General features: G+C 36.7%; 1 protein-coding gene across 14 annotated transcripts; it reads right to left on the bottom strand.

The window, feature by feature from the left end:
* Window positions 1–199: 199 nt before the first annotated feature.
* Window positions 200–19,758, bottom strand: LOC112171910 (topless-related protein 4-like). 14 transcript variants are annotated; one of them, XM_040508249.1, is made up of 14 exons: window positions 19,525–19,758; window positions 19,116–19,422; window positions 18,835–18,985; window positions 18,354–18,393; window positions 17,163–17,749; window positions 16,197–17,046; window positions 16,032–16,104; window positions 5,804–6,038; window positions 5,654–5,717; window positions 5,391–5,482; window positions 3,670–3,672; window positions 3,170–3,205; window positions 2,991–3,084; window positions 2,740–2,880 (listed from the first exon to the last, which is right to left on the bottom strand). In XM_040508249.1, exons 8-14 carry the CDS (start codon window positions 5,852–5,854, stop codon window positions 2,876–2,878), a joined length of 345 nt encoding a protein of 114 aa, XP_040364183.1. In that variant the 5' UTR covers window positions 5,855–6,038; window positions 16,032–16,104; window positions 16,197–17,046; window positions 17,163–17,749; window positions 18,354–18,393; window positions 18,835–18,985; window positions 19,116–19,422; window positions 19,525–19,758; the 3' UTR covers window positions 2,740–2,875. The 14 variants fall into 14 exon arrangements, 5 of the variants coding, with proteins under 5 accessions (XP_040364180.1, XP_040364179.1, XP_040364182.1 ...); XM_040508246.1 differs by lacking the exons at window positions 16,032–16,104; window positions 16,197–17,046; window positions 17,163–17,749; ... (2 more) ...; window positions 19,116–19,422; window positions 19,525–19,758 and adding exons at window positions 200–609; window positions 725–917; window positions 2,367–2,489; window positions 14,716–14,806; window positions 15,112–15,544 and having other exon boundaries at window positions 2,728–2,882; XM_040508245.1 differs by lacking the exons at window positions 16,032–16,104; window positions 16,197–17,046; window positions 17,163–17,749; ... (2 more) ...; window positions 19,116–19,422; window positions 19,525–19,758 and adding exons at window positions 200–609; window positions 725–917; window positions 2,367–2,489; window positions 14,634–15,545 and having other exon boundaries at window positions 2,728–2,882.
* Between the last annotated feature and the right edge of the window lie 7,512 nt (window positions 19,759–27,270).

Genomic DNA, 27,270 nt, shown 5'->3' with positions numbered 1-27,270 from the left:
AGTATATAAACTAAGATACCCTATTCGGTGGCAGCTGCTATTGATATTAGAAACTTTGATAAGATCTCAAAGGTAGGACGTGATCTAATTCATCTTTTGTTTTAGATGAACAGCTTAGGACAACTTGAAGGTTCATTCAAACAGTACATAATCATTACAATGTTACCCTGCTAATGACCCACAAAAGTTTCTGAAAAAAAAATGGAACTGAGAATCGAAAGACAATATTTATATTCTTGTGATAAAAAACCACAAAGAATCATGAAAATCAAACCAGGAATGTTGAGGAAACATTGGTTTTTGGGAGCCATTAACAGTACAAAAAATAGCAAATGGTCTTGGCAACCAATCCATGATAGGAACAGTAGTAAGTGAAATCTGCTAGCAAAATCCATGACAACCTAATATCAAAAACAGCATAATCAATCTATTGTGGCCACGGAAAACGGGGTACATGAACTTATCTTTATGTAGGTTGCTAGTTTATGTAGTGGAGCCCAAGTTGCTTCCTCCAGTTTTGTTTTTACAAAAAGTGGTTTGGAACTTCAGTTGGTTTTCTCCTCGCTGATTATCTCCATTGATGATATTGGTGGTTCAGTGTTAGCTTCCCTATCATTGTTAAAAAAGAAAACATAGTTAGTGGTTTTTTTATTTTTTTTTTATTTTACATTTGAGCTCTCAAGATAAATGAAGCTGAATGAAGAAAGATTTTATAGAGGTTTACCTGCAAGTTTTTTTTGTCTGAGTCAGTGCCGAACAACTGTCTTCTGCCTTTGTCGAGGACTCTTTTTTGTCAGGAAGAGAATGGGCTGGTGTAGAAGTGGTTGGCTCATTTCCTGTCTGCAGTGCATTTGCAACCAAATGAACTTGTAACTTTCCACTCAGTCATTTCGAGTTTAGTCGTCGTCTTTTGTCATCTGTGCACAAAAGTTTTCATGGTGAGAACTTTATTCTGCAATGTTTTGCAGCCAAGATAACCTTTTGTTTCATAGCTGTTCAAAAGTAAAAAAAAAAAAACGAAGATTATGATAGCAAATAACATTCTGGACAGAAACAATTGAATTGAATTTGTTTTGGTTAAGAAAACAGACAAATAGGAAGACTTTTCAGTCATGTGAATCATAAACATTGAAAAATTGGTTAATCCATGTATAAAGATGAAAGTGAATATCCAAATAAACGAACTGATTATAGGTAACTGAGACTGGAATCTAATAATCTAGTAATCATTAAGGTGAATAATCTAGTAATTTGCTACATGTTCCACAAATCATTTCTCAATATTGATACAATATGATTTCTAAAAGAAAATAAACCCGGCTTTTATTCATATGCTCCATTTTCATATTATATTTGTCATATGAGATCGAAACCTCACCAAGCCTTTCCTATGTCAATTTCATATAGCCACAGATCAATCTTGGATTTCAAATAACAATGAAGATAAAATCAATGACAAATCATGTTTAGGCTTGACAATCGACAAATCAGTGCACCAAATAGCTCAAATTGGTGAATAATTACAACATTTTGACATCATAAGTGTAACCGATAGACTAAAGCTTTGCAAAATTTTTCACACAGTCACTCAATTGACTGTTCTTAATTCAAAGAACTTCTATAACTCTCCAAAAGCAGAAAGAACACATTTTCAATGCAACCCAACAATACCCAGTTGTTTCTTTTGTCTAGCTTCCTCTAGAGTAAGACAAATGCAATGAAAATCTGTTCGTCAATGAAGAACAGGGCCGGCCCTGAGGGCTGCTACCTGAGGCAGCCGCCTCAGGCCACCGGTCTCCGGCGGGCCTCCGCCAATTTTTTTTTTTTTTTTTAATTTTACATATATATCTGTTGTATAATTATATATTTTATTTTTGCCCATATCAAGCAAGGGGGCTGCGCTGGTGCAGCGGTGATAGAGTTTTGCTTAATTAATTTAGACAGCACCAAGGTTCGAGTCGTAGCAGCCTTTTTTTTCCTTAATTAATTTCTTTGTAATTAAATGTTTTTTGTTCATTCTTTTTCCAGCTTCTATGGAAAGAATATTTTGAAATTGAATACTAATGTATTTGCCCTTTGTTTTTCATTGGTTTCTTTTGTAATATTTAAATATATTTTGTTCTTTTTTATTTTTTCAACTTCTAAGAGAAAAATTATTTTAGAATTGAACACCTTATTATTTTTTTATTTTTATTTTTTGCAATACTATTAATGTAGGGATTCAATTTATATATATATATATATATATATTTGTTTGATTATATGATTTTTTTATATGAGGCCACATTTTAATTATTCGCCTCAGACCTCCAAAATGTCAGGACCGGCACTGATGAAGAACATGGTAATACTACACTTGCCTCAACCTTGCAATTCCACAACTGCTGACTCTGTGGATCACCCACATCCGCTTTCAGTTCCAGAGACTTCAGCTTCATACGGGCTCAATATCTGTGATGGGAACATTCCTTGCTTGCCAATGTTTGGCTCTGCTGCAAAGGTACAAAAGTCATACTCAGACATTAATTTTTCATTTTATATGAATGTTATGTATATGAGAGATTAGCCAAACCCAAGTCAGATTGCAGATCAGCTAATGAATCTACTTAAGAGTCATCTTGATTAGAAGAGGGGAATATTGTTTGGAACATGTACAATCGTTTCATTTGTTGAAATTGATTTACACTGATTTTAAAGAAATTTTTTGAAAAAAAATCAAGTTGTTACCTCTCAAGAAAGCTCATCCCTGAGCTTATCCATGCAAGGAAGATTTGAGCTTCAGCACGAAGCACCAAACCGCTCACCCTTCTTCTCATCTTCTCCTGTTCTCTTTTCTTCATTCACAACAAAAATTTCAGGCTCTACCTTCTCTTTCTCACTCTGTCCATCAAAATACTCAAATTTCAGTAAAAAAGAACAATGAAAGAAAGAAGTGAGCATTAAAATTTCAAAATAGGGAAGAAATCAAGAAAACCCAAAATGGTCTGTACCTTCTTTTGTAGTGTCTTCATTATCAAGGTCAAGAGCAGCCACTGGGATTGAAATACCCACAATGGTCTGTACCTTCACTGAATTCTCTGCTTTCTGAAACACCCACAAAATCTTGAATCAAACAAAAGAAAGACTATAATTTCAATGTTTCCAATTAGATCAATTCAACAATTAATACCTTCTTAATGAATTGGTGGGTGGGTATCCTGGGTATCTATGAATTAATGAAAACATGGACCACTCAATCACTTTGATTTCAAAACAATACAGTGCTAATCATGCAAGTACTACAAAATAGCTAGGCTTAAAACCTTGAATAAGGAACAAATGATTAAATTCAATTGAATCACACTGAAATTTAAAACATTTAGCCCAAGAAACCATGGACGAAATTAACATAAGCAATACAAACATCCAGTAGATAAACACAAATGATATATCTTCTTAGTTTAAGAGTTAAGTAAATAAAGAACAAAGTTCAAATATAGGCAACAGTAAGAGAAACAAATGAAGAAAGGAAAGTATTTATAAGCTGGAGAGAACCAGCATAAAAAGTTAAGCATACGAAACAGGTAAGAATAGAGGATGGTTTAGTTGAGAAAATAATTTTACATGCAATTTTCTACTGGAAGAAAATAGAAACAGAGCAACTGATGTTATTGTTAAAGAAGGTCATACCTTCTGCGAAAGAAACCGGATCTCCAAGACTTGTTAGAGCAATTCAACTTAGAACACTGCAAAACTGTAAGATCTCAATCAAAATTACTGATTCCCATACCAGAATCGAAAAAATATTTGGGGTACATAAATGAGCTTGTGTATAGATAATCAGAGTAAAATTTTGGAGAAAAAATATGTCAAGACTAAAAATATCTCAAGACTAAACCTTGTTCTTGCAGCAGTCACATGCTCTTCTGTTGTGCTTTATGCTAGTTGATTCAACATTTTGTAGCGAATGGATGCCGTTGATCTAAAATTTGAAATCATCAATTGAATGTCATAATTAAAGCATGCAGATACGGAAAATTAGAAGTGGCTGAGTGAGTGAAGAAGACCCGAGTACTTTTTAATGGCTCGTCGGAATATGACTGTATGACAGGGAACATGAGGCAGCGCTGGGACCGCATGCAGAGTTTAGACTACCCTTTTCCATTTGAAACCTAAAAAACCTAGAAAGCAAAAGGTAACCCCAAAGTTCTAAACAATCCCAAAGTTCTAAACTTTCCTACCTGTTCCAGCCATTTCAATTCAAAATCTGAAAACCCCATAAAACCCAGAAACCACACACTTAAAAGATCCAAACTTAACATTGGGACTACCTTTTGAATGCTATAGAACTTTATTGGTTTATAGGCTATATTGCCATCTAAACCAAAAAGTGTATTTGCTTGATCTAACTTTCAGAATCTATTGAACTTCATTTTGAGTTTTTTGTTCTTTTTTCTTCTTTTTTTTTTTTTTTTGGCTTTTGCTTTGGCTTACAGAGATATTTCATTGAGGTTACTTAATGGCACAGATTATTATCTCTGACGTGTTCGACTTGGTGTGTTCATGAACATATTTTAATTCGATCTGTAATTCTGTATACAACTGGAATGATGTACTCTGTAGAATAAGGAAAGCAGATATGATGGAAAAGGCTTGCAGATAAAATCCCAACATTCTATATGACCATGCACCAATCCTTGCTAACACAGGATTTCAAATGCTCCATTTAACTCAACATAAATAAAAGGAACAAATGTAGTTTTATTTATACTTTCAATTTACCTTTTGACATATATATAGGCTTAATATTCCTTCACCATAAGTTGTTCATCAGCAAGTGTTTTAGTAATAATGCTAAACAACCTACAGGTTCTTATTCCATGTAATAAACTAACAATTATGAAACAGAAATAACATGCACTATACAATCTGAAACATCAGAAAGCAATTGTACTACAGGACTATTTAAATTTTAAGATATTAGAAAGATCAAGTGTGCTTATTATGGCCTGCAGAACTGAATTGGAGCATGCTTTCTGAGGACTTACCATCAAATAACAAATTCTTGACAGTAACATGTGTAGCTACGTTAGCATTGATTTATATGGATTTCTTCTGGGGTTTGAGTCACCCATGAGAGATAATGATTTATATTGATTTATACAATCTAAAACATCAGAAAGCAATTGTACTACAGGACTATTTAAATTTTAAGATATTAGAAAGATCAAGTGTGCTTATTATGGCTTGCAGAACTGAATTGGAGCATGCTTTCTGAGGACTTACCATCAAATAACAAATTCTTGACAGTAACATGTGTAGCTACTTCATCTGTAGCTAACGTTAGCATTGATTTATATGGATTTCTTCTGGGGTTTGAGTCACCCATGAGAGATAATGATGACACTCACCAGTCCAACCATGGCTGGCATTGGAGTCACTCGATCTCCAATGCCTGTTCCAACAGTAATGTTAGACGATCCAAATGTTCCTATTCTGAGGCCTACATATTAATAAAGCAGACATACATTGTGAATACCACGAAAGAAAGCTAATGAATCTGAAGATAAGCCAAAATGAGATTTTATCTTCACAACAGCCACAGAAGCAGCTCTGGAAGCATCCACTGTTCTCAGCAACCTAATTCCATATGAATTTGCCAGAATTTTAATACCATTGTCATTTGTTGAGACAGCTAACAGTATTCCTTCTTTGTTAAATCTAATAGGAGGAGAAGCCTGCAGAATTTTAAGACCATGATGATTAGTTGGAAAGAACGATTTCATTAAAAAAAAAAAAAAAATAAACATTATGTAATGCCTACCGGCAGTCCACCATCTGCATCTGTACTCGTCAAAAGGTTAACATTGTCCATGTCCCAGAATTTAACGATGAACTCATCACCAGTAGCCAAGAATCAATTCTTGGTGGTATCAAACTGCACAACCCCAACAGTCCGCTTCCCAAGACCATGATAGGTACGCTTTACTGCTCCTTCACTTTCATTCCATTCCACCAAGTATGGATCCCCTTCTTTATCTGTCCCACGTGAGAATAGCCTGTGATGTACAGAGATTAGACGTCCATCAGAATTTTATACATAAGAAAAACAAACATGGCATCACTAATGGAAGAAAAGACTTTGTAAAGCAATCAGACATTATGCCTACCTTTTAGCTTAGATATTACCCGAGTTTCTACCTTTTAGCTTAGTTTCAACAGAACTAAGTATGGTATGGTAAAAGGATGAGTTAATGATAGAGATCCTAGTTGATAACAATCAAAATGTAGTTCACACAATATAACACCTATATTCATGTATTGACTTTACTGAAAAGTTTTTCATTGACCTATATACTATATAACAAATACTGTAGTTTTGGTTTGCTGTCTTTATTTCACAGTGCCAAAAAGGTTTGGTTTCTGTATATATTTAGAAGTCACAGCAGACACTACAGAATGAAATCAAGTTCGATATATAAAAAAGGGGTTTTGTTCATTTACACCATTTTTAGAGATTTTTTTCCCACTTACCCCATTAAGTTTTTTTAATTCTCTCTTACCCAAAACACTCTAAGGAGGTCTTCCCTAATACCCCATTAAGATTTTTTTTTGTTTTTTAATTTTTTTTAATACCATTTTACCCTTACCCCTTTGTTACTTAGAGAGAGAGAGAGAGAAACCATGGGAGACTTCGCCGGAGCCCGGTCCCGGCCGCCGGAGTCCGGTCACCGGCCGCCGGAATCTGGCCAACTTTCGCCGGAATCCGGCCGGATTCTGGTCACCGGCTGCCGCCCACCGGAATTTGCTGAAAATCTCACTGAAAAGTTTTTTTTTTGCCCCCAATAGACATGTATTGCCCCCAATAGACGACTATCAGCCATGTATTGCCCCCCAATAGACGACCATCAGCCATGTATTGCCCCCCAATATACATTTATTACCCCCCAATAGAAAGGCAATAGACGTCTATTGCCGAGCGACTCCCTCTACTTTTTTCCCTTCTTCTCTGATGTCTTTGGGTTATGTAGATCTGGATTTTCCTTGATGAACCTACAGTTTAGAATCTTTCATGTTTGACACAGATGAAAATTTGAAACTGCTGGGACTTCTATAAGCAATATTCCTCAATCCTAACCTTTAGAACGCGCTTCACGCGCTTTCTCTCTAATCTTCCCATTTTCAAACCTTGACCCGATCGGCCTTCGTTGACTCCACCTTCTCAGGCACTGGTTCTGGCCATCTGAAGATCCTAGTGGCGAATCCGGTGTTCACGTTCTCCGCCCTTCCACCGGGAAGCGACGGAGTAGATGGTTCTTTGCTTATGCAAAGGAAACGAGTGAAAAATGGTGGAGATGTTTGCTCCGACCTCGAAGCCTTACGAATGGAGGATCTGGACTCCTGTATTTAGCCTACACCTTCAATTAAAGCTCCGATGAGCTATGCGAGTACCCTCAAAAACCCAGTTGATCGCTACAGACACACAATGATGGAGGACTTTGAGATGACTGATGATGACTGCACTTACACTCAAGGTAAACATGGTCCAAATGTTTCTTTCTCTGAAAAAGTGCATAATAAATTGGATTATGAATGGCGCTGTGCTGTTGTTGTTAAGCTTATGGGTAAACCAAATTCCACCAACACCTTTGAATTCATGCTGAAAGGTCTGAGACGCAAGTGGGAATTGAAAGGGGGCTGGCAACTTATTGATCTTCCCAATGACTTTTTCATTGTCAAATTCAATCTGGAAGATGACATGAATCATGCTCTTTGTGGAGGACCATGGATTCTGGCTGGGCAAACATTAGTTGTTAGAAAATGGAGACCAGACTTTGATCCTATGAATGAATCTATTGGAAAAATGGCATTATGGGTCAGAATTTTTGGTTTACCTGTTAAATACTTTAAGGATTACGCAGTTGCTAAAATTGGCAAGATCCTTGGAGAAGTTGTCAAAGTTGATCAATTAACTCTTGGACAGGCTAGAGGAAAATTTGCTCGTGTTTGCATTGAAGTTGATTTGAACAAGCCCCTGCGTCCTTATGTTGAAGTGGAATCTGCTGCCTATCATGTGGTGTATGAGGGAATTTCCCTTATTTGCTTTGAATGTGGTTGTTTTGGCCATTCTAAAGAGAAATGTCCTTCTCTTGTCATTGACACCAGCGATGCTCATCCACAACATATTCCTATAGTTTCTGAAAATGGCGAAGGTAATAATTCAATGGGAGATGATGTAACTATTGCTCAACAGGCAATGGATACCAATCTTGAGGGAAGGAATTTTTCTCCGGATTCTGGTATCATAAAGGAGGATATGGGACCATGGATGTTAATGAGTTACAGGAACAAGAAGAAGGTTGGAGACACTGGAGGGGCAAGGAAATTTGCTGGGGTTGGTTCTAGATTTGCTGTTTTGCAAGAAGAGGATGAGAATGTCAATCTTGCTTCTCAACAGGTGACCAATAATGACCACACTGAAGATACTAATCCTACCATCGTGAAACTATGGAAGAGCTTTCATGATAAGAAGAAGACAATAAATAAGGCTACTGGAACCAAGACCATAGCTGCAGATTCTAGCAAAAGCAATCACAGTCTGAAAGAGAATAATGAAATTGGGAAGTCCAAGTTTTCTCCTAGAATTCCTATGAAAGAAGTTTCGAATAATATTGCAAGCACCAGTGGTGCTAAACCTGCCGTGCATTATCAAAGGAAAACCAAAGGTACCAGTGCTGCAACTGCTAAACATCAGTCCTCTATTTTCAAAAAGCTTTCTTTTGGAAATATGGAGACAAATCTTCTGGGTACTGGTGTTTCAGCGATATTTGGTCATTGTCCTCCTGAGGAGAAGTTGCCAAATAATAAGAAGGTGTTAAGTGATGATAATGCTTCTGAACATTTTGTGGAGCAAACTTTTGTTGCTAATAGCAAGTTGACCATTGACAACACCCTGCCTCCCACTGATGGGGTTGGTATGGTTAATGTCTGACTGGGTTCCCACCCATTACTTTCTTACATCTCATCATGTTTAACACAATTTTTTGGAATGCTCGTGGTGCAGGTAGTGAAAAATTTAGGTCTGCTATTCTAGACCTTATAAAAATGTTTTCTATTGATGTTCTTGTCATTTGTGAACCCAGGGTCCCCTTCATGAGGGCTAAAGAGTGTTTACTGCAGGCTGCCTTTACGAACTTTGAAATTATTGAGGCAGAAGGTTTTTCTGGTGGGATTTGGCTTCTTTGGAACTCTTCCAAGGTTCAACTTAACGTGATTGATAGATCTTCTCAATTTATTGCTGCAAAAGTTATCTCTTCTGGTCACTCTCCTTGGATTCTTTCTTTGATATATGCTAGGCCTTGCAATACTTTACGAAGTCAACTTTGGGGACTTCTTGATTCTGTCATTCAAAATTACTCTCTGCCTGTTGTTTTTATGGGAGATTTTAATGAACTTGTTTCTGCTGAGGATAAAAACATCGGCCCTTTTCATGGTAGATTTGGAGGCTTATGCGACTGGATTAACAGGAACTCTCTTATTGATTTGGGCTACATTGGTTCTAAGTACACATGGACTAATAATACCATTAAAGAAAGACTTGACAGGGGTTTTTGTACCTGTGATTGGAGGTTAGCCTTCCCTGAAGCAATAATTAAGCATCTCCCCAGAATGAAATCTGATCACTGTCCAATAGCCCTACAACTTACCTCTACTCGATGCAACACTCCAAGGAACTCTCCCTTTCGGTTCCAGGCGATGTGGCTTTCTCATCAAGATTTCTATCAATTTATGTCCTCGACTTGGAAAGATGCTTCAGGTGAGTTCTGCTCTAAACTCTCTCAGTTATCTTATGCTCTTAAGACTTGGAATTCCAATGTGTTTGGTAATATCTTTAGAAAAAAGAAAGTGCTTTTGGCTAGAATTGGTGGGATTCAAAAGTGTTGCTATAGATTTGTGAATCCTTTTCTCATTGATTTGGAGGCTAAGTTAATAAAGGAGTACGAGTCGATTCGCGACCAAGAAGCTTTATTTTGGAAACAAAAATCTAGGGACAAGTGGTTAAAGGATGGTGATAGAAACACTAGGTTCTTCCACCTGACCACTATTATTCGAAGAAGGAAAAATAAAATTGAGAGATTAATGGATGATACTGGAAATTGGGTCTCTGATCTTGCTCTGATGAAAGAAATTGTTGTTCAGTTTTTTGAGAAGCTTTTTTCTGTCAATGAGGTTATTGATACGAGTTTTAATATTCCTCTTCTATTTCCTTGCATTGAAACTGAGATGCTTAACTCTACTGCTGTTGAGATATCCATGGATGAAGTTAAATCTGCCTTATTTTCTATTGGAGGTTTGAAAGCCCCTGGCCATGATGGTTTCCCTGCAGTTTTCTTTCAAAAGCACTGGTACTCGTATAAGTCTGAAATTTTTGATATTGTGCATACTGCTTTTCGTACTGGAATCATTCCTAGTGGCCTGAACCACACACTCATAACACTTGTGCCTAAAATGGTGAGCCCTGAGAATATGACTCAATTTCGGCCTATTAGCTTATGCACCACTGTCTACAAGATTATTTCGAAAGTTTTGGTTGCCAGGATAAGACCCCTTATGCAATCTCTGATCTCTCCTAATCAAGTTAGTTATGTCCCGAACAGACATATTTCTGATAATGTAATGATTGCTCAAGAAGTTCTTCATAAGTTTAAAGGTTCAAAAGGGGTGAAGGGCTTCTTTGCTTGGAAAATTGACTTGTCGAAGGCTTATGATAGGCTCAAATGGTCTTTTATTGAGCTGGTCCTATATGAGTCCCAATTACCCCATTCCATTGTTAAGTTGATCATGCATTGTGTAACTTCTACAAGCTTTCAGGTTAATTTTAATGGTGAATTGTCTCGGACTTTCTGTGCTTCGAGAGGAATCAGGCAGGGTGACCCGTTATCCCCTTACATCTTTGTCTTGTGTATGGAAAAACTGTCTCATCTTATTTATTGTGCCATTGATGCGAATATGTGGAAGCCTGTTAGAGCTTCTCAATCTGGCCCTAAGATCTCTCATTTATTTTTCGCTGATGATTTACTTCTTTTTGCTGAAGCTTCTTCTCTGCAGGCTACTAAGACCTGTTAGAGCTTCTCAATCTAGCCCTAAGAGATGCTTGGACTTATTTTGCTCTTTATCTGGTCAAACTGTCAACTTTGAGAAATCCCTCATTTTCTGTTCTCCTAACATTGATCGTGATTTGGCTAATAGTATCAGCTCTATTTGTGGCTCTCCACTAACAAATGATCTTGGAAAATATCTTGGTATGCCTCTTGTTCACTGTAGGGTAAACAAGCACACCTACGCAAGTATATTTGATAAAGTTCAAGGGCGCTTAGCTAGCTGGAAGAGCAATGTTCTTAGCATGGCAGGTAGATTAACCTTAATTAATTCTGTCTGTTCCTCTATACCTGTTTACGCAATGCAAACAGCCAAACTCCCCCTGCAGCTTTGCCATAACATTGACAAATTAAATAGAGATTTTTTATGGGGTGATGTTGAAAACAGAAAGAGAGTTCATCTTGTTAATTGGGATGTTGTTTGCCTACCTAAATGTTTGGGTGGACTTGGCATTAAAAAAACTGAAGACATGAACCAGGCCATGTTAGCAAAGGCTAGTTGGAGGATTTTTCAAGGTGACAATGGTCTCTGGAGCTCCATTTATAAGTATTAATACCTAGCGAATGTCAATATTACTGGTATTGACTATTCTCCTCCTTCTGGGAGCTCAAGCACGTGGAGGAGCATTGCTCATGGAGCCTCTCTTCTAAGGCAAGGTCTTATATGGAGAATTGGGGATGGCATGACTGCAAAGTTTTGGATTGATCATTGGCTGGGTACGTTTCCTCTCATTGATGTTGCTTTGCCTGGTTATTTGGCTAACATTGATGATACTGTTAGTATCTTTTGGAACAACAATGGATGGGACATTGATAAATTACAAACTTGTTTGCCTGAGACATTTATTCAACAGATCTTGAGCATTCCTCCTGGGTTTGAGGGGTGTGGCCCTGATATTCAAATATGGGGATATACTTCTAATGGTCGCTTTACTGTCAAATCGGCCTACAATAGCCTTTTTGATATGTCTGAGTCCAATCTCTTCAAGTGGAATTTCATCTGGCATCTTAATATCTCCCCCAAACTGAAAACTTTTCTATGGTCTGTTGTTCATGGGAAAATTCTCACAAATGTCCAAAGGGTTAAAAGAAACTTTTCTGGTGATGATAAATGTCATACTTGTGCCCTCATGCCCGAGACTCTTCTTCATCTTTTCAGGGATTGTCCAAAAGCCATGGCTGTTTGGAGAACTTTCAATTGGCCTACTGCTGTGAAACACACTTTCAACCTTGATTGGATTGGATGGCTTGCTGCAAATCTCCACTGTAAAGTAATTTACTCTAATAATATTCAGTGGTGTAGTATCTTTGTCTTCATCTGTTGGTATATGTGGAAATGGCGAAATAAGGATATTTTTGACGTTGGTTTTCATAGACCCTATAATACCTCTCACATCATTCTGAATGCTACGATTGAGTGGTCTCATGCTCAAGCTAAACTTAACTTGGTGGATCAATATTGTTTCAATATGTTTTCTTGGACCATGCCTGATGATGGTTATGTGAAACTTAATGTGGATGGCACAAGAGCTGGTCAATCAGGACAAATTGGTGCTGGTGGAGTATTACGTGACCATAATGGTGATTGGCTTTCAGGTTTTATGATTAATGTTGGTAAAGGACAGGTCCTTACTGCTGAGGCTTGGGGCTTGCTTTCTGGCTTGAAACTTGCTACTGACTTACAGGTTAATAAGATTGAAATTGAATTTGACTCTGCCATTCTCATCAAACTCATTGTTGAAGGCTGTGAAAGTTCCCATCCTCTTGGAAGCATTTTGAACAGCTGCAAGTCTCTACTTAATGGTTTTGAAGATGTGAAGATTAAGCATATTTTTAGAGAAAGCAATATGACAGCAGATGCCATGGCTAAGAGCAGCCTCTCTCATGATCCTGGGATTGTTATTTTCAATACTCCCCCCCTCAAGCTTCAAGTGCTTTTATGGATGATATTTGTGGAGTTATGAGGAGCAGAAGATCGAAAGTTAGCCTCCATGGGTAGTGTTTCTTTGTGTCTCTTTTTGCTTTAGGCCCTTTGGGCCTCGTTGTAACCAAAAAAAAAATAGACGTCTATTGCCTCCCAATAGACGTATATTGCCCTAATAGTCTATTGTCCCCTAATAGACGTCTATTGTCCCTCAATAGATGTCTATCAGCCATGTATTGCACTCCAATAGGCGTCTATTGCCCCCCAATAGATGTCTATCAGACATGTATTGCCCTCCAATAGGCGTCTATTGCCCCCCAATAGAACTGTCAGTAGCTGAAATGGGAACTAATATTCCTAAAATTAGACAAATAAAACTTTGATTAAAGAAAAAAACAAAGAGATTATATTAATTTAAAAACGCATATTGCCCCCCAATAGATGTCTACTGCCCCCAATAGACTTTCAAAAAAAATTTCCCTTTCTCTCTGCCCCATTACTTAAAAAAAAAAAAAAAAAAAAAAAGCAGAAGAGAAAAATTGATTTGGCCACCCAGAGAAATACTCTGGGCACCAAATTGAAGCAAAAACCCAGAAATCCGGCCAGACGTCACCGGTGGCCATGCTTGCTGCTCTCTCCAATCCTCGAAATGCTAGCAAAATCCTCCTCAGTGAAAATGGCGTCGTTATAGGGGAAGGTCGATCAATCCGGTTTTCTCCTCATCCACGATTGCCAACGATCGTGCAATCGAGGCTGCAAATGGAGATGTGGTCCTCATCAATCCTAGCCAAAGATGATCAGATCGGCTTTCTCCTCGTTGGCTGAGCGGTCGAAGTCTTAATCGGAGTTGGAGGCCGAGTTGTTGAGGTTGACGACGATGGCAACTGAGCGGTCGAGTTCAGAATCGGAATCGTTTGACGGCGACTGCAGTCGTGCTCGACGGCGGTGAGAGAGAGAGAGAGAGTTGGTGACGACGCCATGGTAGGCGGCCCGACTCTGGTAGTAGGCGGAGTTGGCGTCGGGGTTTTGCAGGGCGGGGAGAGGGAGAGAGAGAGAGAGAACGCAGATCGGAGAATGAGAGAGAGACTCGGTGTCCGGGGGGAGAGAGAGAGAGTGGACAGAGTGGCGCAGTTGTAATTCTTTAATTGGGTGGAGGGTAAAATGGTCATTTGGTGTTAAATTGTGTATGTGGGAACAAAAATCTGTTGCTGGGGTAAGTGGGATAAGTTTTGCTTATTTTGGTGCTTTGGGTCAAGGACCCTATAAAAAATTGAATTAAATGATCTTTAATAAAGAAAAGAAGGAAAGAAGAAAGATATTTGTGGTGATAAATTGGAAAAATTTTAAAAAATTAATCAGTATGAAGATCATGATACAAACAAACAAATATAAAAAATATATATATATAAAAATATTAAATATATATATATATATATATATATATATAACAAACACTTAAAACACTTGCACACAAACAAATATATAAAAAAAAATTATATATATATATATATATATATATGTATATAACACAATAAAGGCATTCATTTAAGCATTGTGTGAAAAACACGCACCAAAAGGGCATGATCACGCCATTGTAATTTGGAAGCATTCTTTAACCGAGAAACAAACCATAACCAAAATCCCAATAAAAACCTTTTCAATGCTTGTGGAATCTGAAGCAGATTTGATTCCCATCAGGACAAACCAGGGTACAACAGCACATCAAATCCACTCCAACCAAATCCTACATAATATGTACAGAAAATCCTAATATTATAATATCCAACAACATCACAGATACTCACAATCCAAATAAATAAGATAGATACTCTACATTTCTAATATTTGAACTTAAAATTCACTGATAGCAAATCACAACTGTGAATATAAACTCTAACTCTAAAAACGTCTGTCAAGAACCCTTTAAAATTAGTCTACAAAGAATAATATGAAGAGAGTCATTTTTTGTCAAATATGCACTGCTAAATCTTGGTAAACAGATAAACTACTTCTTATATTGAAAAAATGCGGCAAGAGAGCAGTACCCACTTTCAGGTTCTATGCATAAAGAAAACTAAGATTATTGGCCCATGATTGATAAAACATTACAGGCATCTGCTTCAAGAAAGACTTGTGCTGCAAAAACCATATCACAAATGAAGTCCCTTGAACACATACTGCACAACATATAAACTGTCTACCAAACAAAGTTCAAATCTTTTCACAACAAAAGCTTAAAAGCTACACAAAAATGCTCATAAAGTCATTCTACACAATCAAGAACAAACTAATCAAATGCGTACAAAAATCAAAATCATCCAAAAAAAAAAAAAATATTGCTGAGAGAAGTAGAGCTAACCTCCCTCAAACAATTTTGCTGAAAGAAATAGAGTTGTTCAATCAAAATCATCCAAAAAAAAAAAAAAAATTGCTGACAGAAATAGAGCTACTCAAACAATTTTGCTAAAAGAAATAGAGTTAACTAATCAAATGTGTACAGAAATTTTGCTGGCTGGTTTGAAATGGATCAGGAGACTTCTCAGACAGTTTGATCAAGTAAGTGAATAAATTTCTCAGTCACTTCTGTCATTTTCCCTTCCTACCCTTATATCATTGAGGTACATATATGCAGTTGTAGTTATTCTGCATATCAAAAACTACATGCATGCCAAACTGAATAAAGCAGAAATAGAACAATTGAGACAGGCATAGAAAACAAACTCAGGAGAAAGAGATCATTCAACAAATGAAGTTCAGATTTATAGGAATTTAATAATCACTTTACACAGGAGAAAGAGATCATTTAACAAATGAAGTTCAGATTATTACCTTGATTAAATCACTATAAATCGGAGTCAAAAGTGATTATTAAATTACTATAAATCTGAACTTCATTTGTTGAATGATCTCTTTCTCCTGAGTTTGTTTTCTATGCCAAGCTAATCACGAATCAAAATATTGCTGTCTACCTTTGGCAAAAAAAAAAACTGAAAGTGGCCCGTCCTCCTTTTTTCTATTTGATTGCTTGGACTTTGATGGAGACTGCAAATCATAGAAGAAGAATTTCAACGAAATCAGTTTGGATATATGACTAATAGATGACTAATATCGATTTGAAAGAACTAAAGTCTCACCGAGTTGTCACTGTTCTTGTTCTTGATCACCGACTCTGAGGTTAGTTAACAGTGAACCTTGATTTGGATGGAGGCTTCCCGAAGAGTATAGATCAGCTTTGTTGTTTATCTATATTTTGTGTTTCTAAACCCCACGACATCTTCAACTCTGCAAAGACACATATGCCCAGCCGACGTCTTGCCAAACACCAAGAACAACCTGACATTGCGGAAGAAAAAGCAGGACAAAAAGATCCTTTCTCACCCCTGATGAAGAATCGGAAATAGTAACCTCAACTCACCGCCTGAACTCAGTTTTCATACGTGCTCTCCCCAAAAACCCCCCACAGCACTTTTCTGACTCCCCAAAAACACCTGCAGCAACTTTGTGATTCCAACTCAAAGCCAAGGACAGCTGTGTCATTTCCCAACGCGTATGAACAATTGAAAATAGTAACCCCCAACTCACGTTTAGTAAATACTAGATAGTGCTCCTCGGGCGATACTGCGAGATCAATAAAAATGATTTTATTTGTGTATCTAAGAGATATTTCAACTTTGGGATATCCTCTAGAGGCAACACATCTCAGACCTTTAACATTATTCATATTCTTTGCAATAGCAATACATCTCAGACCTTTAACATTATCTCATATTCTTTGCAATAGTCTGTTGTGCAAACAATGAGATTTAACCTTAAAGTTTCTTCAAGATTAGTCAAGAGCTACTACAACTTCTATGTACACTGCGCTTCTTGGGTCTTTAGCCACATGACTGCTTCAGTAGAAGATCTAGTGCTGAGTGCTAACTTCTCCAAACAGGCCGACATCAGATTCTTGAATAACTTCAAAAAGTTAATACTAAAAAGCACCTGTGTATAACCAAATAATCTAACATCAGTACAAATATGGACCATGTGGTATGAAATTCTTGGAAATTAAAGGGGAAAACATAGGATATAAAAACAAATAACATCAAGTCCTTTACCTTGCATCTAGCGTTTTTGAAAATTATGCTGTTGGCATTGGGCAACTCATGAAATTGGTCCAACATTTTCTTTACGTCTACTATGGCTTTGCCAAATCATTGTGTTGATCAGCATTAAAGAAGCATTCACAACTTTTGGCATAAAAAATCAAGGCCTTCCAAACAGAATCACTACCGCATACAGTTCTTCCATTGCTCAAAATCCAGAGACAGTGCTTTCCATAGAATTGAACAACACCTACTCTATCTCCAGCTTGATCTAAAGCACTTTGGAACACTTCTTTCCCACCATTTTGGTTGGTCAGCGATGTTCAGCTCAGGAATAGTAAATTATGCAACTGCATCAACATAGACCAACTGTTTTTAAAATGGCATAGTCGAACTGCAGCGTCACTATAGTATCAATTGCAAACCAAATACAATTGATAAGTTCCATAGTTACAGACTAAAAATAAATAAAAGTATCTTCTGAACATCACCAGAATCGTACTTGAGGTGATGTGTTCCCCTACTTGGTTTGTTACTTCATGCCGCCACCTCTCAAATTTCTCCAGAAAAATGTTGCCTTAAGGCCAAAAGTGGTGCTCCTGTATGTTTATGCAGGTAAAAATTTAATCAAAATCAACTTAAGCACCCAATTGCATAATATAAAAGTTCTACCAATAGATTACCAACCCTCTAAATCCTACAAAGTATCTAATCTTCAGACATAGCTTTACATGAAATAAAAAAATGCATACATGTAGCACACATCAAATACATAAGACTACCTTGTACCAAAAGAAATTTCTACAAATAAAGAATACAGATTAGCCTCAACCTAAATGCGAAACAGATTCCAACTTTGCAGTGGCTAATCCATCCGTTATTATATATTTACCATATAGCAAAAATCGATAGCAAAAGAAAATTGATAAACAGTATACATAAGAGCTTGTAAATCAAAAAGGAAAATATCGAATAACAAAAATAAGAGGTTTCTTCCTAGCTTCTGGGTGTGTGAACGTATGGCTGCCAAACAGATAGAAAAGCGAAACAGCACTGATTTCTAATGGGTATAATATACACAATTAGTCACACTATATACTGCACATAATTGCATATACACGACCCTTCAGGCATGAGCATGGAGAAAAAGGAACCAATCAAATCAATGAATCAACACAAACATTATTGATGAAGAAAAATTACCAGCTAGGGAATCCTTGCGCTCCAACCAAATATTAGCCAACTGCAAGACAACCATAATAAACAGAAATCAGATAAATTGTTAGCAGAGTAGAGATATACCCATTAAAGAAAAAATTAAAATGAACAACAATTAGAGTGAAAAGACATCCTTAAGGTTGAATCTAAGATTGCAAATCTTTGTTTTTTTTGGCATCGATTCAGCACAGTAAAGCAATTGTAAACCATCGAGACATGAAATTTCAATTCTTTGCTCATCCAATCATATGTCTTCCGTACTTTGAAACTTTTATACCCAGAATCATAGTAGAAGTGATGAGTAATTGTGAATAAAGATATTATTATACAGCATCCAAACCCAGAAGCAAAGAACACGAAGGCTACCTCAACAAATGAAGAACAAATTCAACAAAAATTACATGCAACCAAAGACCAAAAAAGAAAAATTCACCGATTTCTATAAACCGTCCAAGGAAAAATTCACCTGATGCTTTCTCGGCTAGTGAGTGGTTGTAATTCAATCCATGAGCATCCATTTATCATAGGACCAGGCACCCGATATTGAGTTAGAGCCGGTTGGGAAGCTTCTAATCCTGATTGATGAGCCTCTCTTTCTTCCCATCGTCAAGAAACACCTGCAATCAATGATGAAATAAATACAATCACACTATACATCACAACAGAAATCTGAAACTTGACTTTAGATAGAGAACCTTCATAAGAGGAGCACAAAATTAAGCCTTCCTTTGACATTTTGCCCAGTACCTCTGACATTTGCTCGATCGTAACTCAAAATGAGCCATTTGTCGCTGAAGAGCCTAGGTCCAATTTGGACTCTTTTTTTTTTTTTCTGCGGACAATGGAGACAACCATTCTAGAGTATCTTTAAGACCTGAAAGAAATTCCGAATTAAACCACAAAAACAAACAATCTAAAACTTTAATCGATTAGAACAAACTGGACTTGAAAATCGATTACCCAGTTCCATCTTCGTCCTCCTCGATCTTCTCGTCCCTCTGTTCTTCCTCCGTCTCAACCAAGCTTCTTATGAATATGTTTGTTTTTCAAGTTTCTAATCAAGCAGATAGGCGAGGAAACTTTAAGATCGGGATTACCTCTTAAAACCCAGAAGCCAAAAACTTAAAAAGATGAAAACTTTTAACATCGGGATTACCTTTTAAATGGTATAGTACGGATCGTCAGATTAGAGACCTTCATCGTCAAATCAAGAGAACAAATCGACTGCAGGCGAGTTTCACTTGAGCTATTGGAGTGTTGTGGTTAAAGCAAAAGAGCCTCTTCGCTCTCAGAGTCTCTTTCAACAGTCCCTTTCCTTCTTATCCGCATCACACTCTCTTCTCACCACTTTTACGGAAGTCAATCGTGGTTATACGGCCGTAGAAGAAAGAAGAAACCGATGGAAGCATCTAGTACCTAGGTCAATGGCAGCCTGAGATTGTGGGGGAAAAGCAAGGGCAAAATAGCCTTTTCGACACCCAATGAACAGGTGTGAACAGTAAGTTTGTCTTTCGTAAATACTAGTAATAGTTGCCCGCGCTTTGCTGCGGGAGTTAACATTGTTAATCGATCCGGTTAGAATAATGAATTCTTTTTTGATAAAAAAAAAATGAAAAATAAAAATAAAAACTAAAATGTGTTCTATAGTTGTGAAAATATTGATTTACATAATTAGGTGCAATGTGTAATGTGCTCGTATAAGATAAATAACAATTTTGATAGACTCACTCTTATATTTTAATAACAATTGAAATTGTTTGAAATGAAGAAGTTTAGAAGATGAAGAAAAAATATAATCAAGGAAGTACCCAAGGATAGAATCCTTAATCTTACACAATTCAATTAACCATGCATGGCACTCTATTGACATTAGCCGAGGATAGTTTTCATTTCTTTTTATTTTGTTCAGTTGATATATACTAATATATATGGCAGAACTTAAAAAAAAGAAGAAAAAAAAAAGACAGAACTGTAATTTCAGTTAAAATTCAAGGGCAAAATCCGTGCGATGCTGCGGAAAGAAGTTTTTTATATTTAGTAAATATCAATTAAAAGACGTGCTTATTTTACATATTACTTTTTATAGAATTGTGAAAAGAGTTTTATTCATGAAAACTCAAACCACCATATTTCATTCGTCCAAAAGCAATCTCCACTTTTAAAGTTTTGAGTAGAGGCGGGTGTTTATCTTCTTTTTTTCAATTTTTTTTTAATAATTTTTTAAAAAAAAATGTTGGTGAGCTGTGAAAGTGTGAATTATTTGGTAAGTTATAATCCAACATTGTAAAAATTATTGGTAAGTTATAATTAAATATTGTAAAAATCATGACCTCGATTCTTATTGGACAATGATCTTCCTCATTTTCCTTCAGTATAGTTACCTTTCATTTGTTTTTGGATACAAACAACATAATATAAGGAGCAACATATGAAATTGGGGCAGATCCGGAAAATCATAGTTACTATTCATTAAACAGTACCCGCACTGAGAGTGGCAGCTGGTAATTGATGGAAAAATAAGGGCAAAATTATTTATAGTCTTTTTGTTATTGGTATGCATTATTGAAAAAAAAAAAAACAACAATGTTCATATGCATAAAAATGTGCATTATAAACTCATTCATCTGCCCATAGAAGGCTTGAATATCTCAATCAAAAGTAATTCGAAAAACTAAGAATTTGATTCGCTTAGGATAAAAATTTCGTGCAACAAATATACCAATGGTAGGAATAGTGGTAATGATTTCTCCTAATTTAAGCTTATACCAAAAGGTGGTCTCACCAATGGCATCAAAATCCACAATAAGAATACATGCATTTCTTTCTTAGCAAAATATCCACTGAAAATTTTGGTGAAAGACAACCCCATCTTATATATGAAGCAATCCATATAAACCAAATTATGTAAGAAAGATAGAAACCCATTTTTTTCCAACAAATGTCTCATAGATCACTAATCACAAACAAATATTGCATCCATGGAAGACAAATCTCAGTAGCATCAACGAATAAACAATTTTATTTATGTTATTTTTTTATACGAACTTATCTTTTATTGTCCAAAAAATGAAAACAAAACTTTTTATATGCATTATACAGTTTTTCGATGATTATATGCATTATACAATTACTTTAGATTTTCATAAGCATATATCTAAAATAATAAATAGGGGAAATGATCATTTACCCGATTTTAGGCTAAAAATTGCCCACTTGCTCCACCAACTATTTTTTAACCTCATTTACCCGAAACACTCTAAGGGATTATTTCCCCTTTACCCAATTAATTCTTTTTTATTTTTTTTTTAGACTTTTTTGCCCTCTCTTTCTTTTTCACTTAGAGGGAGAAGTCATCCTCCACCTTGCCGGCCTCCGGTGACCAGTGGCAGGGCGCCGGCGATCGATGACCCGTGACCGGAATCCGGCGACCGGTGACCGGAATCCGGCGACCGGTGACCGGAATCCGGCGACCGGCGACCGGTCCCTAATAATATCTAGTAACCATATTATTGTCCTCCAGTAATCATATTATTGCCTCCCAAAAATCATATTATTATGCCGTCCAGTGAATTGTATGAACTCCCAAAACCAAAATGAATACACTACAGGCACAATTGATCAATTTATAATCATATTATTAGCTCCCAATAATCATATTATTGCCCCCCAATACAAAGTCCAATGTCTCTACTGCCTCCCAATAGACCACCAAAAATGCACTTTTTTGTAGGATTCACAGATAATTTGACTTTAATACACAGAAAACAACATGTAACTTATCAAAACATCACACTATAGTGATCCATGTCCCTCGTATCAAAGTCTACTGGGGGCCAATAATGTGTCTACTGCCCCCCAGTAGAAACATTACTGCCCTCTAATAATATGATTATTGCCTCCAGTAATATGATTATTGCCCCCTGAAATAAGAATGAGAAAAATGGATTGGTCTAAGACTCTAAGTCCGACATTTCCCATAAAAATCCACAAGCCCATTGAGCATTGACACATCACACATTTTATTATCCCCCAAACCAAACCGTAAATAAACACTACCATCCAGGCTTGCCACCTCCATTGCATGCCTTTTGTTCATTTCCTCCTCACACGTGTTGTCATCCTCCTTCCTTCCTTTCTTTCTAGCTATCCCCAAAACAAGACTCAAGTTCCCAGAAAGGCAAAAACGCATGATACATAGACAAAGACCCACATAATATTTCATAATTTCAACCCAAAAGTGCCGACACCGATGAGAGAAACGCTTGCTTCATAGCAAGCCTTTTTTCTCCGTGTATTTCAATGGCCGTTCAAGCTGGCCACCTCAATCTCTTCCCTCTCACCAACTCATCTACAACAACAGGTGCTAATCTCTTCTTCTTCTTCTGTGACCTTGAGACTTCTACTGGGTTAGTTCTGATTTTTGGTTTTTCACAGCGAAATCATGAATCCGGTTAAGGATTGAGCCTTGATGCCGGACTGATTTGTGCCTCGACTACTGCACGACAAAAGATTGAGAGCCGCTTAATGCCGGACCGATTTGAGTGTCGACGACGGCGCAATTCCGGTGGCCTCGGATTGGGCCTCGACGACGGCGCTGAGGCGGTGGGAGAGAGAAAGAGAGTCTGGGTGACTGGGTCTGGGAGGAGAGAGAGTCTGAGAGGAGAGAACGATGAGTTTTAGTTTAATTGATAGGGCAAAACTGTCATTAAATATTAAATTAGGTAAATGAGAGTAAAAAACTCTTAGTAGAGTAAGTGGGAGTATATTGGCTCAAATTTGGGCATTGGGTCAATATCCCTAATAAATAATGTCCATGGAACTATTCATTCAATAGTAACTCTCATTATAATTTCAATTTTTTTCCAAGACAAATTGACCTGGGCCATGCTCGCGGGTTTTTTATTTTTTTTTAATGTGTAATAGAGTAATAGATGAATACTCGCAATATCAAAAAATATTAGCGTTAATAATAGATTAGCAAGAAATGAGATACAACCAAAAATAATTGTTTTCTGTGATTTGTAGAAATTTACCAATACAAAACAAAATTGTTCTCAAAAAAAAAATATATATATATATATATATATATTTTTAAAGGATATAGCAGAATTGTAAAAATTTAAAAAAATATTAAAAAAAAAACTGAAATGATAGGATATGCCATGTAATTTCAGATTAAATTTGGGGGCAAAACCGTCTTTCAAGGTGAATAGTGGAATGGCAAATTGTAAATCACCAAAAACAGAGGGCAAAACGGTCATTTCACATCCTTATGAACAGTTGTCAAAAGTATGAACAGTATAACAGTGGATTCAGCTTTAGTATATTAAATTGTTTCGTTGAAGACACAGCTGGATTTTAGGTGAGTAAATCTCACGTGGTTCTTTTACGAACGGAATTTAGTTATTATTCTGAATTAATTGAAAACTGTGAAATCGTTTTCGGAAATGAATATTTGTTTTAAATGATATAAACTTGCTCGACTACGGTTCATAGGATTGCGGTGCACTGGTAGGTAAAAAGAACAATGTTTGTTATAAAATGATTTTCGATTGGTGTAAATTGTGAAACTATAGCGGTATTGGAAGCATCCCTAAGTGGATGACTACACACACACAAAGACTACGTATATACACACACACACGCACACGCGCGCGCACACACACACAATTTCGTGTTATATATGGTTCTGAGAATTCTTGAGTTTGGTGTGAAACATGTTGTGTTGTGATTGTGATTTCTTTTAAATGTGTGCGATTTCGTGTGGTAAAACCAAGGTGGCGATAACCTATATAGTAGTACCAAAGTGGTGATAACCAATGTGGTGATTATGATGTAAAAGATTGTTGAATGCTTGATGTTGTGTGGTTGCTGTTATCAGTAGATGAGTGTGTATTGATTTAGTTTATTTCCTATTATTGAATTGGTTGTTTCCTTTCGTAATCTCCTGAACTAAATTATATGCAGGGATTACTATTTTCAGAATTGACTGGTTTTAAAGTAATCTCCTGAACTAAATGATATGCAGGGGTTACTATGACTTCTATTGATTTGATTTTAATCTAATCTCTTGAACTAAATGATATGCATGGATTGCTATGAATTCTATTGATTTGATTTTAATGTGATCTCCTGAACTAACTTACTATGCAGGGATTACTATGATTTACTTGAGTTTGATTGGATAGTTGGAGTTTTGTGAAAGTAGATGCATTAGTTGACAGTCAGAGCATGTGGGTTTTAGTGTTGAGATAACTTATGTGAGCATGATAGGATAGGATATGAATTTGATGTTCGAAGTCGTGATAATTGGATATCGATATTGTTAGGTTGAGTTGACTTAAGCATGTGTTTCTTCTTTGTTGTTTGAGTTTACTCACACGAGCTTTCATAAGCTTATTGAGTTTGTTGTTTGCAACTCAGCACACTATTCTATAGTGTAGGGGTTTCTCCTGCTGGTTAGGTTGAACGTGATTGGAGCTGAGAGGTATCCTACTGTAGCAGTTATAGGTTTATAACTTGTTAGTCTTCCGCTGTGTAGTGAGTGTGGTGTGTTTACTTATTGGATTGTTGATTCAGTTTAATTTGTAAACTTAGTGTAATGTAATATATGACTTTAAGGAATGAGTCTGTATTGACATTGTGGGTTCTGGACATCATTACTTGCTGTTCTTTAAAGAAAAACTTTCCTAGTGTTTTGTATTGATGTCTGAACCATCACGCCCAGAGTATTTCTGTTGTAAATTTGTTTATTTATTTGTGCTTGAATATCAGGGTGTGACATGTTGATACTGAGACTGTCTCAGTAACTACTTCTTCTTCAACCTTTGATGTTGAGGGAAATCCTAACCGAAGGTGGTGTTCAGTTGTGTTGAACGATTTGCTAGTGACTCGTGCTGTTACTTTGGCTCTAGGGGAAAGATCAAAGCTAAGATTCATAAATGGAAGCTTGGAAGCTCCTGATATCACCTCACCTACTTATGAAGCTTGGTTATGTAATGATTAGCTTGTAATGTTGTGGTTGCTCAATTCAATGGAACCTAAACTCTTTTGAATTGTTCAATTACTCGGAGTCATCTTATCATCTCTAAAGGTCAGTATGTGACATGTATGGCAACCAGAATAATGCGGCTTGTGTGTTTTAGTTAAAAGAAGAAATTGCAAGTTTGCAACAAGGGGACAAAACATTTGTCCAGCATCTAGGAAGCCTGAAGTCCATGTGGAATGAACTCAACTTGTATAGGCCACACACGACAGATGCTACAACTCTTCTGAAGAGAGCCGACGAAGATAAGGTATTTCAACTACTTGCAAGCCTTGGGTCAGAGTATGAAGACTTGAGGAGTCATCTCCTAATGAACTCTGAGCTTCCTTCATTCTCAAGTGTGTGCAATACTATGCAGAGTTAAGAGATAAGCAGGAAAGTGATGAAGGTGGAAACCAAACCAGCAGCTCTTAAGCTAGTGCTTTTGCAGTGAGTCAAAGGTACCCTGGAGATTACTGGAAGTGTTCTTACCAATGTTTTAAAACGTTGAGGCTTAGGCCGATGTGTTTCGGAGAGCCTCAGTAAGGCGTTCGCCTTGAGGCGTAAAGCGTAAACCTTACATATAAATGATCCATATATCTGTCATTATTTGTCCCTCTCCAAGCATGATTTTTCTTTGTTGTTCCACTAGTACTAGAACTCATTGTGCCTGCACTAATTACACTCTTATACATGATGATATCCCATATTATAAATGAGTAACATGACCAAACAACATGATAATCCCATATTGCTATTATTTATGACCAAAGCACATGATAATCCCACCACAAGATCACTGCAGCGATTGCTATTACACTATTATACGAACACCAGTGAATCTTAAAAACACATGAAGAACATCAATAGCAATGATAGGCTCAACTACTGTTTGCAGTAACACTCACTAGTACTTCTAACGAAGAAGGTGCTTCATCCTTCATAACCTTAATTGCAATGAGTAAAATACAATAAGTCAAAGCAATGTTTACCAGATTAAATGTAGTGCTGTTTTTGTTTGCAGAGTAATATTAATTCCCTATATCTTTATATCTTTGAAGTTGAGAACTCAAGTAGTTCTCAAATCATAATGACAAATGATTGAGCCCAACACAATGGTCTGCCTATTCTGCAAACCTTGCCAATACCCAAGTTCTTTCCCTCATTTTAGTATCAATTGCTATCACTACACTGATTGCTATCATACATGATTTTCATTCATTTATGCTATTATCATAATCATAATCCCACATTCCCAGTTGCACCAAAGTGATTAATTGAACAAGAAAAACAAAACAAGTGATTAATTTGAAACAGAACTAGTATAGTGAATATAGGCCTTAATTCGAAACTAATTCAAAGATTTAGACCATAGAAATCAAATTCAAAGCATCGAATTCATCAGCAAGATCGAGGAAATCAAATTCATACCTTAAATTCTTTGCTGCAAATCCAATTCCAACTCTCTGGCCAAGTGAGAAAATCTCTTGCTCCAAGTTCGAAAAAAGCCTCCTTTAGAGCCAAATCCTTGAGAAAACTCATGGGCTCTTCATGATTTTATCAATTTGCTAGACAAAGTTTCATGATTTGCTGCGTTTTAGGAGTCAAACGAGTCGTGAAGGCAGAAGAGAACTGAATGTCTACTGACTGCTATAGCTCGCGACCTAAATTAGGTTTCGTCAGCAGTCATTGAAATCGGAAAAAAAAAAAAAAAAACTGGGCGTTTGCGTTTGACGCCTTTGTCACCGCCTTATTAGCCTTTGGCACCTTGCTTGGCACCGAAGCTGACTCACTATAAGGGATGTTGGTATACACATACCTCCCATGCACAAGCATCAGAAGCACAAGACTCGTATTGCCAAGGTGTAAGGAAAGCTT

The sequence above is a fragment of the Rosa chinensis genome, chromosome 6, assembly GCF_002994745.2.
Source record: "Rosa chinensis cultivar Old Blush chromosome 6, RchiOBHm-V2, whole genome shotgun sequence".
In the NCBI taxonomy this organism is placed as follows: domain Eukaryota; kingdom Viridiplantae; phylum Streptophyta; class Magnoliopsida; order Rosales; family Rosaceae; genus Rosa; species Rosa chinensis.
Note: the sequence above shows the minus strand (reverse complement) of the source record. Positions and strands in the feature narration are given on the sequence as shown.

Excerpts from the sequence above, each read along its gene's own strand:
- LOC112171910 (XM_040508245.1), bottom strand. The coding sequence starts at position 5,854 with ATGGACAATGTTAACCTTTTGACGAGTACAGATGCAGATGGTGGACTG. Across the intron at positions 5,718-5,803 it reads ATGCAGATGGTGGACTGCCG|GCTTCTCCTCCTATTAGATT; the intron begins GTAGGCATTACA and ends AAAATTCTGCAG. Across the intron at positions 2,883-2,990 it reads TGAAGACACTACAAAAGAAG|AGAGTGAGAAAGAGAAGGTA; the intron begins GTACAGACCATT and ends ATTTTGATGGAC.